Raw genomic sequence first — 13,107 nt, forward strand, 5'->3', positions numbered from 1 at the left:
AATTATTTAAAAAATAAAATGGTGAAGAAAAAACTCTCCCCGCTATTTCAACCCATTGGAGTTTCTATATTTCATGATATCTACAGGATTCTTACGGTCAGGACTTCCCTTTTTTTTTTTTTTGTCAGAAATCGTTATACTCGGTTTTAGTGGGAATATAAAAAAAAATAATACAATCGCCTCTTCCACCCGCGTACTACTTTCCCCTAATAACATGTTTTCCTAGCAAGCAAGAAACTGCTTTGTAATTTAACAAAAATCTTCAATCCCTTGGGCTTTGACCAAAGTCGCCATTGAAACAACGTTTGTAACAGCATTGTGAACTGCCTTCTTTTTTGAATTTGATCCCCTATTAAGGTCACGATATCGCCAAGTACAAAATCTCAGCCAAGCAAAACTAATCATCCTAAAAAACAAATCACAAATTATAAACGGGTAAAAGAATTCAGGCAGTTTTCCTAACAAATTGTACACAGATTGCAGCACTTGTATCACCAAGGAGAACCTTTCAGAGTTTCTAATGTCAGCCTGAAAGCAGTGGCATGTCTTTCCCAGTCGATATCTGATTACTATACTTAAGATTCAATGTCAAACTGATTTCCTAACTATGGCAACTCACAATCTGCTATGTTTGCCTTCATATAAACATCATAAACTTTGACCTGTACGAAGCACGAAGACGTGAGAGGAACTAGCTGGATTAAGTGTTTCTAATACTCACATATCTTTAAATTATTGGAGCAAAGCCAATTGTAACCTTCTAATCAAAACTAAGGAAAGTCGGTTTCTGTATCTGAAGGATTAGCAGGCTCAACCAGAGGTTCCTGCAGATCACAAAACTATAGCATGTGATATTATGTATCAGTTGAAACGAATTAGTATAATCCCCTTTTACAAGTTATTCGAGAAGAATTGAATATGATCATAAGTGTTCCCATTTAATAGGAACTTTTATTTGAAGGTGAACCAGAAAACAAAATGTTTCATTTCTGATTACACCTATAACAAGGCAGAACCCTGTCTAAACAAATATATTGTGCTGTGGGAATTATATTATGAGGAAACAAAGCTTTTTAAATCTCACAAGAATCTATTTCTTCGAACAGAAACAAGATATTGGGCAGTGAACACTATTATTATAGACCTCCCTAAATAAATGTAATGTTATACCTGTTCATCATCATCTGTAAAGGGATGGACAATCCCCATAGGCAAAGAGTTTGTAAGATCTTCTGCACTTTCATGCAAATCCTGCAGCATGTGGAACTGCAAGTTACCAAGAAAGAGAATATATTACCTATTAGACTGGATCAATAATCTATTTCAATTCTGAGGATTGTTCTGCTGAATCTTGGTCAGTTGCCTCAATATGTAAATAAATATCCACCTAAAACACAAAATATAAAATTTAAGAAATTGTCTCTACTCAGAACCTATGCCCATAAAAATCCTACCCAGCAAGGGAGGCATAATCAAAGACAAGAATCCAATAGATATAAAAGAGGTGGTGGACAAGAATTTGGCCTTCAAGTCAATAATTATGGTAAAATATCCACCATGACTTGATAAATAAGTGAAGTACGACAGACATCAATAGTTAAAAAATCACATTTACATTTTATTAAGAATGATTTTCAGAGACTCAATTAGAGATTCATTAGGAAAAATCAGGAGTCTTTTCTCCTAAAATGTATATTGTTCAAATAATTCCCTTCTAAGTCCACATAAAAGAAATACATGCAGTACATGACATGATTTTTTTTTAACTGGTGTAAATTTTCATTTCAAAATAAAACATGTAAATTCAAGTTAGGATCTGAAAACATACTTTGTCATCTGGGTTGACAGAAGCATTATTGGATCCATCTGTGACTTCCTTTGAAGGATTTCCCTGCATAAACTTCATATCATGTTAGAAGGAAGAAACATGTGACCACCTGAAAAACCTTGATCATAATACAAGAAAAGAGTATATATGTACATGTTCATCCTGGTTACCAGAGAAGTCCCCTTCCATAATTGAAGGCTTGACATCAACAGGTGTTTCCTATATACCATTATAATTCATCCAACCACTCTTGACCAAAGGAGCAAGCAGTAAAATAAAATATTTGTAAAGTTGAAAATATTCCCATGAAACTTACAGGCTCAGTTTGGTCAATGGAAATATTCCTTCCTCCTTTACTAAGATCTCTTAGTGTTCCCTGTACATTCAACATAACAGTTACAGAAAGTGATAAACACAACAAAAAGAAAAGAATAGTTGAAAATTATCACCAAAATTAGCAACATTCCAAGGACTAGTCCAACACATAACTACACAAGATGATGCTTAATCAAGAATATTATGGGGAAAGCATGCAGGATCAACTGTTAAAGAGAAATAATAGGCCATAAAACTACCGAATCAAGCATCCCTAAGGAAAGCATCATTCATAACTAAATTAAACAAACCTTGTTTGCCCACATAAGCCCACAAGCATTACATAAAGTCCTTGGACCAGCTGGACCACGACGCATTGCTGGAGTATTATTTTCACTAACACCACAATGTTGACATCTCCAGAAACTAAAAGACATTGAAGACAAAATTATGCAAAAGGTTTATCAAGATAAATATTTCCAAATAACCTAGTAACATGCAAGCTTGGAACTCACACAGTTTCTGGACGAGGAGTACCATCTTGAAGGCCAGCTTGTGAAGAATCCCAGCTTGAGGTACTTTCCTTTAATGATGCAAACTGCCCATTTTTACGATGCATCCTACAAGGAAAAAAGGAGAAGATTACAGCAGGTTATCAGCTGCACCACTACCACTTGTGTATAAAAAAGAAACAATAATACATTTGATACTAATGTATATGGCTCCTCTCACCAACTCATCTCAATTCATTGTTCTATTAGTCTCATAAGAAAATAATCAGTACATAAAAATGTAAAATTGAAATAGCCAATATAAACAGAACACAATCAAAGTCCTAACCTACTTTATGCCTCTTTCACGAGAAAGAACCATGAACACATGGAAGTTTCTTAAATTCAAACTTAAACAAGAGCAACCGCTCCCTGTATTAAACACACTTCCCACAATAGCACCTTATAATAAGAGCCTGTAGCCCTTACACTGCTAGCAAAATTTTTGGATAATTGATAGATCTTCTCTCATTTCCACTTTTAACTTCTAAATCAAAGGACAACTTCAATCCCTCCCATTTCATAAGTTCTAATTGTTAATTGTAGATCTAAACAAAATAAGTACAAAAATATCATACCTCTGTGCAACCTCTCTCCGTATGGTATACCTAATTTTCTTGTCAAAACATCTCTCTTTCCTTTTCTCACGGAACCTAACCAAGGATGCTATTCGTCTTGAAAGATTTGAGCGATTTGGAATATTACCTATATCCTGCCCAATATGGTATATGAAACCAAAGCACAAAATACAAATAATGGAATACAATTACTCACAATTACTTTAATATCAACAATACCCTGTTATTTTGATCAAAAGGTACTTCAATTGTTGGAACACCAGTGGGGATATCACGACCCCCTAGAAGTAACAGCACAGCTTGCACCTATTGCGTACAAATCCAATAAACATGTGTGCTTCTTTAGATACAGTAGGAAGAAGCTCTAAACCAGTAAGTTAATTTAAAGAATAGAATAGCAAAATAAATTACTTATTACTTGACTGATGAAGAAGAAGCACGTATCAACAAAAAAAAAAAAAAAAAAGCACTTTCTCGAAAAGAAAGAAAGGCAGTTAAAACTTTAATGTACAAAATACACATTAAAGACAATATGTAAAAACAGCAGATGGGCAGCAACTTCACTAATGAAGGATACAATAAATTGAACAAGAAAAAACATTTTTAGCCAATCAGGAGACTTTAACTCGAGTCCAACTTTCCTACCAATTATCAAAACATAACAGCAAAGCATGAAATCAAATTGCATATCAAAAGCTATCAGAAGTGATGATCAGCAAAGATACAGTTGCTTTGCTTCCATAATTCAGTCTATAACTGTTCAATAAAATTACTTTAACCGAGGAAAGAACCATTAATTAAATCCGTCAAACATATACTAAGAAATGAATTCGGCCTCTGCATATTTAAAATAAGAAAACAAAATGGAAATAAAAAACTAACAGTACTTTACTTTGCAAAAGCAAATAGAATAGCAGGGAAAAAATTATTTTATTACCAAAATTAAACAAAAAGATAACTGAATAAAGATAGACTTTTTTGTTTGAAAGAGGATTAAAAACCTTTTCAGGTGTAATAGCAGGGAACACGAAAACTTCTCCTTCAAAAGAGAGACTAAGCTCGCTAGTTCTCGACGCCATAACAACGCCTTCACCGGCTCCACCACCGCCACCTACTACTCCTATTCCATGCTCCACCACATTCACGGAGTTGACATTAGCGTCTTCCTCGTCATCCATGGCGTCATCTTCATAGTCTCCATCGTCGTCCTCGATCTGTATCGTCCCTCGCTCGTGCTCCTCAAACGGACGTGGCTGTGGATTCGCAGTCGCCATATATAAACAACAAAAGGAACAACCAAAGGCCGAACCGTTCCAACTGTACCGAAAATCAAAGCCCTGAGGTTGCGATTATCACCTGTTTCATTGAAGAGCCATGGCTTCGGTTACACGAATTGGTTTTTTTTACTATTTTTCATCAATCTTTTAATTTTATAAACCCTAACCCTAGACAGAGCTTTTCTCAGCTTGAACAAAAAAGAAGCATCGAAAATGGAAGTAAAAAAGATGAAAAATAAAGAAAGGTTGAAAACTACCCTAAATATAGCTAAGATTTGCAGGGGCGTGAACTCGTGTTCCCTTAGAGAGACTCAAATGGGAAATTCTTTCTTTCTCATTTTTATTTTAATTTTATTTTTGATGGAAAGAGAACGTGGGGAATTACTATTTCAATATATATAATAAGAAAAAAATAACTGAAAAATAAGAAAAGAGAAAGGGCGTGAACTCGTGTTCCCTTAGAGAGACTCAAATGGGAAATTCTTTCTTTCTCATTTTTATTTTAATTTTATTTTTGATGGAAAGAGAACGTGGGGAATTACTATTTCAATATATATAATAAGAAAAAAATAACTGAAAAATAAGAAAAGAGAAAGGGCGTGAACTCGTGTTCCCTTAGAGAGACTCAAATGGGAAATTCTTTCTTTCTCATTTTTATTTTAATTTTATTTTTGATGGAAAGAGAACGTGGGGAATTACTATTTCAATATATATAATAAGAAAAAAATAACTGAAAAATAAGAAAAGAGAAAGGGCATTGTGGGTACGGGTGTTAGGATATGTGGTGGATAAAGTGGGGTCCAAGGATGTTATGGGTAGGGGAGATAATAATTTCATTTCCATTTGATTTGATTTTTTAAAATATTATATAATATTATAAAATTTTAAAATTTAATTTAAATTTAAATTTTTATTCGTTTCAATTCTATTCCAATTTAATTGATTTGATTTAATTTATTAAATTTTATATATTATTTTAATATATTTAAATAAATTTTACTATAAAATTATTATTTTTATATTATAAAAATTAAAAATATATATAATTCAATTCAGTTTAATTTTTTTTATTTTTCATTTCTTGATTTAAAATTTGATATAAACTTAAAATATACATTTAATATTTGAAATTAATTCGAATCCATTAAAAAAATTGATTTAATCCAAACTAAATATTATAATTTTAAATCGATTTTTTTATTTTTTTATTTTTTTTACCTCATCACTCCATGGGGTTTTGTTTTGTAGGTGATGAATGATGGGATACCTTTTAAGAAATTAATATGCCATTAAAATTTAGATTTAGATATCAAGTATTTAGGTTTGAAGTTTTATAATTTTTTTATTGATAAATGATTTATAAATTAAAAAATTTTCATAAAAAGAATTATAAAATTTTGTATAGATTGATGACTTAGTTGGTGGTGGGATAACTTTTTATATTCTTAAATTATTTTCAATAAAAAATATTTGAGAAATTAATTAAAAAATTCAATGGCTAAACTATAATTGTATGATAATTAAAAAAAAATGAAATGTTAGTAATAAATATTGTTCTTAGATTTTAACAGTCTTTATGAAATAAGTTGAATGCTTGCTTAAAAGTTTTTGAAGGATAATATTTACACTAGCAATCTTTTTTATTATTAAAAAACTATCAGTATATGCACAATTTTTTTTAATTTCACTTATAAATTTAAAAAATTCGTTGAACCGTGTATCAAATAAATTTTGTTTACTGTTTGAATAAAGATGGCTCATTATTACACATAAGTAGAATCGTTATGATAAGGTTAATATTTTTTTTTTGTTTGGTTTAAATAAAAAAAAAATGTCTCGACATCCTTTCCTATCAAACCCAATACAGCAGCATATGGACAAAGAAGAATTTGTAGATTAGGAAATCTGGCGTAGCTAAATTGACAGACAGACAGACAGACAGGAATTCCCAACTTCAACAGACAAGCCAGGGAAAGACTTGGAAGCAGCACATGCAAGAAGGTCAAGACAAGGTCGGCTCAATGAATAATCAAATCAAAGGAAAAGAATAAAATAACAGAACTACTACTGCTACTACATCATCAAGACATTCCATTGTTGATTGTCAGTTGGATGGCAACTGGTCGGCCTTCAAGTGGACAAAAAAGAAAAGCACCAGCATCTACATTCTTCTAGTAATGTGGGGTACTACTTACCAGGTTCACCATTATGAAAATGATAGAACAAAACAAGGTTTTGACTCAAACTACTCTTATAAAAATGATCATCCATCATTTACATTAGCTAATAATACGCATTTGATTGAAATATAAAAGAGCCTCAGATAGTCCATCCGCAGCATTTCTTGGGATGGGACAAGATATTGGAGCATATGGCCTGTAAAATTACTATAGGTAGATTGTTGAAGCTTAAGGTGATACATCCGGAGGTTGGAGTAGGTTTCTCTTAAGAAAGAGGTAATCTCAGGCAAAAGTACTAACTCAAGGAATAGGAGGAGAAAACCTCGTATACTGATGAAGGCAACTATGATATCTGTACATGTAGGATAAGTTTGAAAGAAATTGCTAATGAAGACCTAGCTGATACAATGGCCATATTGGCACACACTGATTAGTGCTCGGTTATTATAGCCGAGCCATCACCATTCGAGAAAGAAACTACATTGCTTTGTGTAGGGATAGCAGTTCCAGAATCCGAGTCATTTGCTTCACTTTCTCCCTATATCAGAAAAAATGCAAAGCCACATTTATGCTACCAAAATACAATGGGGTAAATTAGAACAGCAAATTAGAACGGCGAATCAAGAAGCCTAATAACAAGTTTACATGTTAAGAAACACACCTGTTCAACTGGAGTTAGGGAATGATCCTGAGTTTTCTTGGGAATATCCCTCAAAGTACCCTGCATGAAGTTCAATTGTTAAAAACTCAAAAAGATATAGCATGCTGAATGTTCAGCAGAGGGGAAAGCATTGATACACATGCAAAACTAAAAGCAAATTTAAAAATAAATGCCAAAATAGAGACAGTGGATAAAACTTAAAGGCAAGAATCAAATACTGGAGAGGTAAACAATGTGGCAGGTTTAGTGGGAGGGAATTCACTCTCTGTTCCCACCACATTAACAGACCTTCCCAAACCCCATCCGTGAATCAGTGATACTATTTACCCCACCCTAGACAGTGAAAGAGTTGTTATCCCTGTCCCATCCCCTAAAATTGATAAGAGCGAAATACTTTTCTTGATGGAGAATTTTGTGTGTGTTTGTGCAGAGGAGAAAAAAGGGGGAAAGGTGTTAGGAAAAAGGAGAAGGCAGCGAAGTATGGAAGAAAAATCCCAGAGACTTATGATATAACTAAATCACAATCTTCTATGTACACAAAAGAGATAAATATTACATACTAGTGTGTAATTGCATAAGGTTAAACGGGCAGGGCTAGGACAAGAATCACATTCCCCATCCCCATCATGAGCAACAAAGTCAAGGATTGAACCGCATTCCCCATCCCCCTCATTCTGTACATATGTGTTTTTGCATGTAGAACAGAAACAGAGGGGAGAGAGAAAGAGAGGAGGGGTAATTAATTCCTATCAAAAGCTAGATGCCAATAGGAAACATAGCCGAAGTAAATGAACTAAATGAGAAAATTAGAGACCACATCTTAGATGCAAAAGGTATCTTAAAGAGAATGCCAATCAAGGTAGATTGCACAAAACTGACTTGAGAGAGGATCTTAAGTGAAACACTATATCTAGGCAGAAAGCAGGGTGAATAGGGCTTAGTATTTGGGATATATTCCTCAGTCAAAATTAATTGAGAGCAAATAAGTAACCAAACTAAACCTATATTCCTTGACAATAGCTTTATAAAGATGCTACTTAAACTTTTTAATTGAAATATTAATTGCAATCAATCCCAATTGAGAAAATATGCAAGGAGCAGTTAAAAGCTACTTGTGCATCTAAAACTACCAAATGTGTGAAGAGAACTATGATGGAAAATGTAGCAATAGAACCAAGAGGGAGTAAATTTTCTCAATTGTAAATGAGAAACATGGACAAAGTGAAGAAATGTGAACTATCAATCACAGCAGAGACACCAACCTTGTTTGCCCAAAAAAGTCCACAAGCATTGCATAGTGACCTTGGACCAGATGGACCACGTCGCATCATTGGGGTGGACTTTGAGCTAGTGCCACAGTGCCTACATCTGGACAAGTGAGAAAATGACATTATATCATAACTCCAATTATTATAATTTATATTGAGATTTTACCAGGAAATTTTAAAAAAGACGTTAGTCAATAGAATACCTAATAAGAGAGAGAAATGCGAAATATTGTGTAGTAAGTGTGAAGGTAAAAATGAAAACACATTTACCAGATCTTCATAGAAAGAAAATGGAAAGAATAATACTATGGAAGATGGTATAAAACTCACAAAGTATCCAGTAGGTTATTATCATCCTGAGAAGTACCCCAACTGAAATCTTCATTGGACTTCTTGGAAGATGTAAATTGACCCTTATTACGCTGCATCCTGATGCACTCATAGAAATCAGAAACATGAGCTTACCAAATATGGAACAAATAAAAAATTGTCAATAAGGACTGTCCCCAATGAGTTTTCTAGACTTCTTTTCAGTTAAATAAAACACCCTAAGATAAGATATTAAGAATTCAATTTCCATGAACTCAATTATATTTATGTTCTTTTTCTAAATTATGCTGTTACTTAATAATTGCTAGAGATGTAAACTTCCCTAAAAAAATACAAAAGATATTCCCTCCTATTTGCCCTTGTGGTTCTCCCATTGCACCAAGACCAGCCAATTAAACTTTGAAGGAAAATAGTATTCTTTGCCATTGTTTGAATTCTTTTATATTTTTTCCCTTTTGTGAGACCCTTATTGGACTTCATCCATTTCTTGTACTTAAGAATCATGTCTAACTGAAAAACAGTTTAAAGAGACAGAATCAGTTAACTTGCCTGACTGTGTAACAGTTTAAACTTTTTGTTTCCAATTTAGAATATAAATTCCTAAATCAACAATATTTTTGGATAAGATAAACTACTGGTTGATTGAAATTATACAGCATCCTTACTATAGATCATGAAATTACAAATATGAGTTTTTATAGATTCCCAATGGAAAATTGTATTCCAAACTAGTTCTTTACAACGTAACGGCTTCCTCTGATTAAATAAGAACTGCATGAACTTATAATCGGTTTTAAAGACATAGTGACAAGAATAGACATGCCAGATCACTTCTTACTCTCTCTAGATATTATGCTCTATCAAATTTTGTTGATTGAGGTTGATTATTTTGTAGCAAAATGAAGAATGCTGAGGTTAGCCACAAGCAAAGAGACCATCCATGAATTAATTATTAAACTTAGTAATTATAAACAGGTGGAAAAAATCATCCTTACGGTGTCTGGTTTTCTAAGAAATATTTCTTTGTAACACCTGATTTGTTAATCTCTCAGCACTATTTTTACTCCCTAGATCCTTAGAGTTTTGCTAAAAATTTATGGTAGATTAGGCTCATAAATACTAGAGGACTTTGCAATATCACATTAACAACATTCCTATACCGTGAAGACAGTTTGAGTAAAATCTTAACTGGACAATATGAGTATTTGATGAAATTGACTTTCCTAGTTCAAAATTTGATGAAAAAAATTTTACAAGCACAGCCATCTAAAATAACTGCATTTGAGGGAAGGAAAATGCACACCTAAGAGCAACTTCTTGGCGAACACTATATTTGACTTTCTTATCAAAGCATCGCTCTTTTCTCTTCTGACGAAACCTATCTAACGAGGCTGCCCTATTTGGTTGATTAGATCCTCTCGGAAAGTCCACAACACCCTAAACAGAAAAAAAAATAACAGATATATTAAAAATTAAAAAAAAAAAACTAAATGATATCTAATTTCAACAAATTTAAGAGAATTACCCTTCGGTTCTGAGATGACATTTCAATACCATGGGGACCTGAAGTCAGTTCACATCCACCCAACAGTAATAACACCGCATGAAACTGCAAAAATTCGATCAAAATGAAAATCTTTAAAATGTGCATTTCATTGGGTAAAATATAGAAACGCGAAAGGTTAAAAGTATGATTTTGAAGTTGCATTTTGCTTTGATAACTTAAAATAAGTGGAAATGAAGTCATATCTCTCTCAATTTAAGACAGCGATTTTTGGTTCTTCAAAAATCAAACATTTCAGCAGAATTGGCCTAATCGAAAAGAAAAAGGTTTTAAGGAAAAGAAAAGATGATACCTTATCAGGAGTAATAGCATCGAATACATAGACCTGGCCACGAAACGAGAGAGTGAGTTGGCTGGCGCCGTCGGCACGTTGAACGATGGCCAAGTCAGAGGCGGAAGCAGGGGCGGCAGTGACGTAGATGGGATCGGTGACAACGTCCTCTACTCCGACGCCGTCGTCAAGGGTATGAGCATCGTAACTAACGCTGTGGAGGTTATCGGCGGATCCGGAGGCTGAAACATCGTTATCGACGGAGCTGGCGATATGGGCGGGGATGTTCATGGGCTGGGACTGTCCGTACATGGAGAAAATTGGGGATGTTGAAGCATTACAGTAAAATAAAGGGGAAAAAAGAAAGAAAGGGAAAGGAAAAACCCTAATTAATTAAAAATGAGAAGTAAAATAGTAGTAGAAGAAAGTTCTTGTTTTCTAGGTTTTGGGGAGAGTTTGAAGAGTAAGGGATTATATGCCTGAGAAAAAGAGAAAAGTGTGTTAGAGAGAACCGAGGTGTGGTTTTTTTTTTTTTTTCTTTTTGTATGAGGGAAATAGCTATTTGCACCTTTTTTTTTTCACATCTTTTTTATAATTAATTTTAAGTGAAATTATTGAATTATTCTTTCTTAAAATCCTTTTTATTTTTAATATTTTAAATTTAAAATTTTATATAAGCTTTTAAAAGTTTTTGAGTTTGTATAAAAGTTTCGTATCATATCATTAAAATAAAAAAATAAAAAAATTAAACCCATACACTGTAATTGGACAATTTTTTATTAAAGTTATAATTTTTGTTTATAAATTTGTAAATAAACTTATAATTATTTTAAATAAATTGTGAAATTTCTCTATAATATTAAGAAATTCTTTTAAGATATGTAAATTTTTTTCCTCAATTAAAATTTTTCATTTTGTTGGAATCTCAAAAAATTAAATAAATATTTCTTCGTTAGATAAAGATGATATTAATTAGATGAAATTTGTCGAAAACCTTAAACATAAAATTTTTTAAATTTATTGAATATAAAAATCTGATAAATTATCTGTAATAAGTTATAAAATTTATTGAATATGTATATCCCAATATTTTCAAAACTGAAATAAAAAATAATTAAATAATTTCATTTAAAAATAATAAAAAAATATAGAAAGCATACTTTAATTTTTTTATAGAATTTTAATGGCCTTTGCTCTTACTAATTCCCATGTTCAAATTTGGTTTGGGCCGGATGGATTTGAGTCTCGAGTCCATTGGGGGATTTTTAAGCCAACGGCCAGATCTCGGCTACGGCACTCGGCTTGGGCCTGATTTTGATAGTGTTTCCGATGTTGAATGACCAAGGGCTAGAATACCAGACAATTGCACCAGGGAAAAGTTGGTTAGAGATGCCTAGTAATGAATCAGATGGATCGTTTACAAGTGCAGTGGCCGAACCGGTGAGGTCGGCAGTGGTGGAGTCGTCAGGCTAGTTGATGAGACATACAGCAAAAACAATGAGGAGTTATTTTGGTGATAAGGGCACGAACGTGACGTTATGTGATACGAATAAGTGGCTAAATTAGATTTAGATTCAAACAATCCAACTTGTGGGCAAATGGAATGTTCCACCAACACTCAGTGAAGATCAGATGCCCAAGGATATCATGCAAACATATAAAGCTAATGTCAAAATCACAGCATAATAAGCACCTGAATATGTTGCCAAGCTGATCTAGAACCGACCGTTAATATCCAAAGGTGGTGAGGGAAGTTATTAATCTTTACTGAGTATGCTTGGAAAGAATAATTTTAACTCACTTTAGAATCAGGCATGGTAGCCCATCTGTACAAAGTTTGGGTTGAGACTTTTGACATTTTGCTATTTTGAAAAACAAAACGATGAGCTGAGAGATGTGCTATTGGCAATACAAATGACTTGAAACCTAACCTAGTCTGAAAATATTGTACATCTGTGTATGTGTTAATATCCAGATTTCTGTCTCAGCTCCTTGTTATGAACTGAAAGAAAATTGAATTTCTAAAAGTTTGCATCTCTTACCTCCCTATCTCTTACTGTTACAAATGGGCGGGCAAGAACCTGTATGCTGGATATGTAATGCTCGGACGATGCTGAAAGATTAATCAGCATTCTTCATTATGTGCTGAATATATAGATGAAACATGGCCAAACATGGCCCCAATATTGCTTTGCACGGAAATGGAAGAATGAATACAATTTTCACAGGCATTCCTGTCAAAAAAAGGGAAACAAACGAAAATGATGAAAATGGAATACAAAAT

The 13,107-nt window shown here is 33.2% G+C and overlaps 3 protein-coding genes across 29 annotated transcripts in view; all 3 read right to left on the reverse strand.

Moving 5' to 3' along the window:
- Positions 1 to 254: 254 nt before the first annotated feature.
- LOC111315519 (GATA transcription factor 19-like) lies at positions 255 to 5,021 on the reverse strand. 19 transcript variants are annotated; one of them, XM_022917297.2, is made up of 11 exons: positions 4,274 to 5,021; positions 3,492 to 3,578; positions 3,273 to 3,406; positions 2,659 to 2,763; positions 2,455 to 2,569; positions 2,145 to 2,204; positions 1,982 to 2,047; positions 1,829 to 1,900; positions 1,171 to 1,266; positions 758 to 839; positions 255 to 662 (listed from the first exon to the last, which is right to left on the reverse strand). In XM_022917297.2, exons 1-10 carry the CDS (start codon positions 4,544 to 4,546, stop codon positions 771 to 773), a joined length of 1,077 nt encoding a protein of 358 aa, XP_022773032.1. In that variant the 5' UTR covers positions 4,547 to 5,021; the 3' UTR covers positions 255 to 662; positions 758 to 770. The 19 variants fall into 19 exon arrangements, with proteins under 19 accessions (XP_022773032.1, XP_022773033.1, XP_089605406.1 ...); XM_022917298.2 differs by having other exon boundaries at positions 255 to 839; positions 4,274 to 4,628; positions 4,807 to 5,020; XM_089749280.1 differs by having other exon boundaries at positions 1,829 to 1,891; positions 4,274 to 5,020.
- A 1,761-nt stretch (positions 5,022 to 6,782) lies between these two features.
- On the reverse strand, positions 6,783 to 11,341 carry LOC111315521 (GATA transcription factor 25-like). 2 transcript variants are annotated; one of them, XM_022917321.2, is made up of 7 exons: positions 10,845 to 11,341; positions 10,514 to 10,597; positions 10,292 to 10,425; positions 8,989 to 9,087; positions 8,653 to 8,758; positions 7,391 to 7,450; positions 6,783 to 7,267 (listed from the first exon to the last, which is right to left on the reverse strand). In XM_022917321.2, the coding sequence occupies exons 1-7, from the start codon at positions 11,133 to 11,135 to the stop codon at positions 7,160 to 7,162; spliced, it is 882 nt and encodes a 293-aa protein (XP_022773056.2). In that variant the 5' UTR covers positions 11,136 to 11,341; the 3' UTR covers positions 6,783 to 7,159. The 2 variants fall into 2 exon arrangements, with proteins under 2 accessions (XP_022773056.2, XP_022773057.2); XM_022917322.2 differs by having other exon boundaries at positions 7,166 to 7,300; positions 10,845 to 11,336.
- Positions 11,342 to 12,597: 1,256 nt separating this feature from the next.
- The window catches only part of LOC111315522 (BEACH domain-containing protein B-like), a 31,386-nt gene continuing 30,876 nt past the window's right edge, over positions 12,598 to 13,107 (reverse strand). For all 8 annotated transcript variants that reach the window (XM_089749285.1, XM_022917326.2, XM_089749284.1 and 5 more), the window contains one exon: positions 12,598 to 13,057. The gene's annotated coding sequence lies outside the window, so the exon portion shown is untranslated. The remainder of the gene's footprint in view (positions 13,058 to 13,107) is intronic.

The sequence above is a fragment of the Durio zibethinus genome, chromosome 20 (genome assembly GCF_047325235.1).
Source record: "Durio zibethinus cultivar Kanyao isolate XHJ-2024 chromosome 20, ASM4732523v1, whole genome shotgun sequence".
NCBI classification, from domain to species: Eukaryota; Viridiplantae; Streptophyta; class Magnoliopsida; order Malvales; family Malvaceae; genus Durio; species Durio zibethinus.